Source organism: Corylus avellana, chromosome ca3, assembly GCF_901000735.1.
Source record: "Corylus avellana chromosome ca3, CavTom2PMs-1.0".
NCBI classification, from domain to species: Eukaryota; Viridiplantae; Streptophyta; class Magnoliopsida; order Fagales; family Betulaceae; genus Corylus; species Corylus avellana.
This window is the reverse complement of record NC_081543.1, coordinates 1,820,370-1,827,323: the sequence shown is the minus strand read 5'-3', so window position 1 is coordinate 1,827,323 and position 6,954 is coordinate 1,820,370. Positions and strand designations below refer to the sequence as shown.

At 34.3% G+C, this 6,954-nt stretch overlaps 1 protein-coding gene across 1 annotated transcript; it reads right to left on the bottom strand.

Moving 5' to 3' along the window:
• Positions 1-684: 684 nt before the first annotated feature.
• On the bottom strand, positions 685-3,454 carry LOC132173496 (stemmadenine O-acetyltransferase-like). The gene is made up of 3 exons (XM_059585009.1): positions 3,101-3,454; positions 1,495-1,851; positions 685-1,344 (listed from the first exon to the last, which is right to left on the bottom strand). Exons 1-3 carry the CDS (start codon positions 3,452-3,454, stop codon positions 769-771), a joined length of 1,287 nt encoding a protein of 428 aa, XP_059440992.1. The 3' UTR covers positions 685-768.
• Positions 3,455-6,954: the final 3,500 nt, after the last annotated feature.

Here is a 6,954-nt window from a genome sequence, read left to right as displayed (position 1 = left end):
ATTTAGTGTAGGACATGTCCCGGCGGTGTGGGAGTAAATGTCGTCATTTCAGCATCAGCCATTTAATAAAAGTGTTTGTATAAGAAAACCTATTAATCTTCGTTACCTTGAGCATTGAGCAAGCATTAATTTGTTCTAGGCTTCTAGCTCCCGGCCAGCTGACATGTCTAATGCCACATGAGAAATGCTATATATGACTCAATATTTTTCTTATATTTTATCTATTTCATCTTACAAATTAATCATTAGATTTATAGACTTATGTTAATTCCTGTCGATCGATGGTATACCCCATAAATCTAATAGTTGATCTGTTGAATTTGTAGAAGAATATGATCCAAATATAAGGAATTTATAAACCCCTAACATTTTTCTTTATTTTATGGTAAAAATTAGATTATCACTAGAGTAAAAAAAAAAAAAAAATGCTAAAAATTACACCATCATCTCACTCTGGTGACATTGGGCTAACATGGCGGCCGGTGCCATTAGCCCCACCTCAGGACAATATAAAATTTTAATTACTAGTTGTGGTTAGTCTTTGTTTGAGGACCAGATTCTTAAAACCCAATAACAACTAATGGATATATATATATGTGGATGACCACGTACACTTGTATGCAAAGGCAAACTTGGAGATCGATGCATGATACATCTGAGGATCATCATCATATCATCCTTCTTATTTTCACATACATATAATAAGACCAAAAAAAAAAAATTAACAAGCACAAGTAGTCCAGATTGAGTAACGAGGTAGGTGAAAAATCATTCCACAGCAGCCGATGTAGCAAATGAGAGCAGCTCCAGATCATGTTGAAACATGGCCATGTCTTCTTCCGTCATGTTTACCCATGTCTCGATTCCATCACCATCTTTAGTACTCATCATCACCACCACATTCTTCCATGGCCTGCTGGGACTACACACCCACGTGGGCTTCCCCCACCCAAAATCTGCTTCATAGACTGGAAACCTGCACCAACTAGTAAAGTTACAGAATTCTATCTCACCATTTGACTGCTTTTCCGATGCATTCTTCATCAAATCCAAACACCCATCTTGGAGTCTCTTCACATAATCATCATTGACTTGCATGATTGCATTCCTAACCTGCCTCAACAGAGAAGGATAATCCTTCTCAGCCTCAACAGGTGATGCTGTCACCGCAACCGACCACAGATTCCCAATGGAATGTTCTGGAAGTTTTGGAACCATCCTCTCGCGCAAGTTCACTGCATGAACTGCTCCGAAAATCTTTGATTTTTTTGCCGGATTTGCGCGAGCTATCGCCATGAGACGACCCCATATGAATGTTGAAACAGCCTCCACACGCGATGGGCCCTTTCTGTTAGAATATAAATTAAATTAATGATTAAATCTATTTATTCTTATCAACTTAAATTTTATGGATAAGTTTCACATTTCAATTAAATATTAAAGAGAATAGTAGAATATAAATTAAATTGTGATTTAACCTTCGGGGCCGAATGCGATAGAGGCTTCTTTTTTTAGGGAATCTATGCTTGATTTTTCGAACACAAATCTTCTGGTCACGATCTTCTCTTCTAGCCTTGATTGAGCCATCATGAACCCAGATACCTCTCTTGTAGGAAAATGGATTGCTGCATCAAAACTAGGGTTTATAATTTCAGTAGCCCCACGGGACGTGCCAGCCCATGCATTAACAATTGCTACGACCGATGTTCCATCAACAATCCTGTGTGAAAAGATCACACCAACGGCTACTCCACCACATTCAAATATGTTATATTGGACAGCTAGGAGAACTTTCTTTCCAAGTTCAGTGAAATTACTATATGGGTCAAACGGGAGCAATGGGATCAGTACCTGTTACAATATAAATTAAATGATTAAATTTATTATTTTATATCAGCTTAAGTTTATAGGACAAGTGATGATGTAACATGATAATATCATAATAGAGGTTTTAAGTTCGAACCATATTTTTGTCGTTCACATACTATTTTAGTTAAATATTTTAAGTGTTGGAAATCACTTATATATTAAAGGGGAGTATTAAATATTAAACTATAAATTAAATAATTAAATTAACTACTTTCTATATATCAACTAAAACTTTATATTTAGGGGAAACTTCAGTAAACCCCCCCGAACTTTCAGCCGATTTGACAAGCACTCCATGAATTACCAAAACTCTCATTTAGGTCTCCTGAACTTTGGTTTGCTTTCACTTTGGACCCTTCTGTTAGATTTAAACCTTAAAGTCAAACAGTTTGACTTTTTATGCCCATTTTACCCCCACCCCAAAACTACACTGTTTTATACCCTAAAACTACAACACCTACCCAGCCCAAAACGACGTCGTTTTAGGCATTAATCTTTTATTTTTTAAAAAAGAAAAGCAAAATATTAAAAAAAAGAAAAAAAAAAAAGGTGAACAAATGAACCCACCCCTTAGCTTCGGTGTTGGGGGTGAGTCAAACCACCCATGTGAGGACCTCCCAAAAAAAAAGGAGTCGGTGGTGTTTTTTGGGGGTGGCGGATACCCAAAGAGTGGTTCGGCCACTGTCTGACGGTGCAGGTTGGGGGTGGTCCGGCCACCACCAAAACCACCGATCTCCCCCCCCTTTTTTTTGGCCTTTTGGGGGTGGTCGGACCACCCCCTTGGTCATGGGGGTGGTTCGACCACGAACTACCCCCAGACTGGCCAAGGAGCGGCTCCAGCCACCCCGATTTGTTCCCTTTTTTAAAAAAATATTTTTTTAAAAAAATATATATATATATATATATATACTCAAAACGACGTAGTTTTGGTTGGGGGTATAATAGGTACAAAATGTCGGTTTAACGGTGAAAAGTAACCGAAAGGGTCCAAAGTGAGAGCAAATCAAAGTTCAGGGGGCCTAAGTGAGAGTTTTGATAATTCATGGGGTGTTTGTCAAATTGGCTGAAAGTTCGGGAGGGTTTACTGAAGTTTCCCCTTATAGTTAAGTGTTGGAAATCCCTTATATATTAAAGGGAAGTATTAAATATTAAATTATAAATTAAATAATTAAATTAACTACTTTCTATATATCAACTAAAACTTTTAAGATAACTGATAGTTTAACACTACCTTTCCACTGGGTTTCTCTACCACTTCTGATAGCTTGCTTGGGGCTCGGGCTTGAATATAGTCGACACCCTTGTCGTTACAGTCGATGGAGAAATCTTCATACATAAGTGTTCCAGCCAAGGGATAGAAACGAGTTAGGGTTTCAGCTAAAGACTTTTTTAGCGAAGAAGATCTTTCGAACTCATCATGACCATTTAGGTTGTCTTGCTTAGAATCATAGAAGAAAATGATTGAAGTATAGAAAGGTGGTGCAATTTGGTCTAAGAAGGAAAGCTTGAAGTTCCTAAGGTGATGGGGTGTTGGAGATGATGGCTTAACAATCTCCCTGGAGACAACCTCAACATTCATAGCCATTTTGCTTTTTACAAACATTCGCAAATGTTTATGCTTCTGATGTGCAAGAGCATGCGTGTAATGTGAAGCCTTTACATAGCTGAGGAAGGACACATAAGTCAAAAGTTGACTAATTATTTTATAACGAGAAAGTGGTTCGGTGCTATGAAGACAAGAGGTGTTGACATTGAAGGGACGTTACTTATAGTACAAGAAATGAGATGGAGCCACGTGGCGTGATGGGAGAAAGTATCGGAACCGTCTGCACTAAAGTTGTTTTCTGTTGGGCCTTGCTATTGTTTAGTTGACTTTCGACGTACCTTAACAAAGGGCTTTGTTTGTTCTTTTCCCCGAGCACAAGCCACGTGTTCATTTCGACTTGCGGGTAAACCAAGACAGGTTGCAACCGGCGTGGTGGTGAGCAAATCAACGTCATGCATGCACATGGTGTTCAACTCTCATAGGGTTTAGGCCTTTAGGCCCTTTAGGGTTCTTTTTTTTTTTTTTTTTTTTTTTTAGGGTTCTTAAAAGAAGAAGAATATTAATATTGGACGACCTACTATAGCCTATAGATGTGAGATTTGTGAAGATTTTTGGAATAAAATAATTAAGGCGATAAATTATCTTTGTTCTAAAAGTTTAAATCGATAAATGGAGATAGATTTAATTAAAACGAGCTTGAAACCCGTGCAATGCATGAGTTGATAGGAAGGAAAAAATAATAATAATTAGTGAATGCATAAATGACAGGAAAAAAAAGGTTTCAAGTAGGAAGTAGGAGACAAAAAAAAAAAAAAACCATTCTATAAAGGTTTTAAAAAAAAAAAAAGCGAGGAAAAAGTTTTAAAGAAAAAGAAAAGCATTGAGAGACCATTTACAACAACACAAATGCTCAAGTTGTGCGAAAACCTATTACGCTATATATAAGTATCCGCAATTTCTACCAACTATATATATATATATATATAAGAATCACATATTGAAACTAATAATACAAATTAAAAGGTGTGCAAAAAATTGTTATAATACAACACTAACAAAAAGATCATGGTTTGATTTTGTCCATGCCCTCATCTTTCCCTTCCCAAAATAACTTGACTCAATATACTTTCGAAGTGAGAAAAATTTATTCCTTAATCATACATAAACAAAAGAAAAATATCATTTTATACTTGGTTTGAAAAATTGAGTATTTTTTGTTTTAACTTCTTACTTCTAAGAAAAATACTAATCATTTCAATTAAATTTCATTTCAAAAATACGTACCGTAGAAAAGCGACTGGTTTGTGATTATGGAGAATGAATAGGAAGCGAAAATTGTTATCAAACAAAATGAAAACTCATTCGTTAGGTCTGTTTTAATGGACAATGCCATCAAAGAAGTTTAATTTGTATCACAAATTATACATTGTTTTATAGCAGCATTCACCATTTTCATAAGCAGAATTGGAAATAGTATGAAAAAAATTGAAATTGTAAGCAGCTAAATATGAACACTAAGATCAAATTGCATACCTTATTCGCATTCTATATTTATCTGCATTTTCTCAAATTCCAAATAGAGTATTAGAATTTGAAATATACCTGCGATTCCTATCACGGAAAGAAAAGAAGTTCTCAAATGTAAAACCGATCTTAGAAGCTTAACCTGAACAAAAAACAAAAAAAAAAAAATGCAAATAAGCAAACATTGCTTTGGCTGGTTATCCTAAAAAAGTAAAACTTATTACAATAAAATGAACAAAATTACATCAATTACAACTTTCGATTAAAATAGAGAAGGGCAATATTTTCTGTTGATTGTTTATTTCAACCATCATTTGCATATATAACATAAAAGAAATTGTTTTTAGAATAGGAAAAAAAAAATTGATAGGAAACTCTCGCTATGCTTGTGAGCAAAATTTATCTTCAATCTCTTTCACTCTCAAACTGTCTCTCTGTTTCGCCTGAAATTCTTGTATTCAAACGACTCTAGAAATTGTATAACGCTGATTCAAGCAACCATACACATCACAAATTGGCATCAAGCATGAATATGAATATTCATCGGGCAAATTGTGAAAACAGTTGTCTCTTCTTCACCAAATTCTTAAAATAAAAATTTAAGAAGACTTGAAAAGTCTTTAAATGCATATTACAAATTGTTTACAAACGAAGTCAAACCAATAACGTGCATTTAGTTACAAACAATAAATAAGGAATTTGCACCCATGAATAAATAAACGAAAAGAAAATTTAGAAATGATTATTTCCAACAGAGTACGCTGTTGAACAATTAAAGCAACAAATGATGAAAAACAAAAAATGCTGAACAATTAAACCAACAAAGTATAGATTTACTTTGTATTTCCCTCGAACCGGCAGTGTTCTAATATGTTGCTGCCGCCATCTTCTTGGTATGCTTATCATCTTCAACATCTAGTAATCAATATTCACTCATGGTTAATTGCGGAAGACAATGTTTAAAAGCGCGAGTGTTAACCAAATATCTAAAATTCAAAACACGTTGAAAACAATGTTTTAAAGCATGGAATCCAATTTACAGTTACAAAATAATTATTTTTTAGGGAAAAATCATCTGCTATATGTAGTAGATTTTTGCATTATTTTTTAGGGAAAATTTGTGCAGAAAATATTCATATAGTCAGAGAGAATTTGAGTACCTTCTTTTTAAGAGACAGATTTTTTCGAAAAATATTCATATAGTCATAGAGAATTTGAGTACCTTCTTTCTAAGAGAAAGAGAGATATAGCGAATTTTAGGACGTTTGGCTTCGTTGTCATTCGCCATTGTTGCCTTCTTTTCTCTGATTGATTTCTAGGTTAATCATACTCCTGAGGAAGATATAGATTAACGTACGGTATGTTTGAGGAAGATGTAGAGACACTATGGGAGTATGAGTCGGATGGAAAGAAAAAAACTGAATACAACGTTTCACCAACTTAAACGTAGGTTTCACACTTAAATTAACACTTGTCAGCAAAATAAAATGCCACTTGTCAAAATTTCAGAGACTCCTGTCTAAAACTCCCCTATTTTATATATATATATATATTAGATTAGATGAGTATATTTATTATTCTATGCGCCGGCTCAATGTTTTTCGGGGCCTTAGGCGAAACTTTTAAATGGGGTCTTCTTGTGTACAAATTATTTTTGTTGCCTTCTTTATTTTTAATATTATTATTATATTTAGAGTTCTCATTTTTATTAATCCTTACAAAAATTATAAAAAAAATTAAAAAATTTAAAAGAAAATCAATTTTTTTTTTTAATGAATCAATCCAAGAACTGCACTAAAACTGATGCACACAAAAGCAAACTAACCCCCCCTCCCAAAAAAAAAAAAAAAAAAAAAAGAAGCCATAAATATTATCAAGAACCCATACAAAATTATCAAAAAAAAAAATTCATACCATGGCAGTAACTTCCTCACTTGATTCTTTGATACACCTCTGTTTCAAACAAAACCCACCAAAAATTTTGTCAAAAACCAATACAAAACCCATCAGAAAAA

What these genes read in the sequence shown, in the direction of transcription:
- LOC132173496 (XM_059585009.1), bottom strand. Translation starts at nt 3,454, where the DNA reads ATGGCTATGAATGTTGAGGTTGTCTCCAGGGAGATTGTTAAGCCATCA. An exon ending in TAGAGAAACCCAGTGGAAAG is followed by an intron (nt 1,852 to 3,100) that starts GTAGTGTTAAAC and finishes ATATTGTAACAG; the next exon opens with GTACTGATCCCATTGCTCCC. An exon ending in TAAAAAAAGAAGCCTCTATC is followed by an intron (nt 1,345 to 1,494) that starts GCATTCGGCCCC and finishes TCTAACAGAAAG; the next exon opens with GGCCCATCGCGTGTGGAGGC.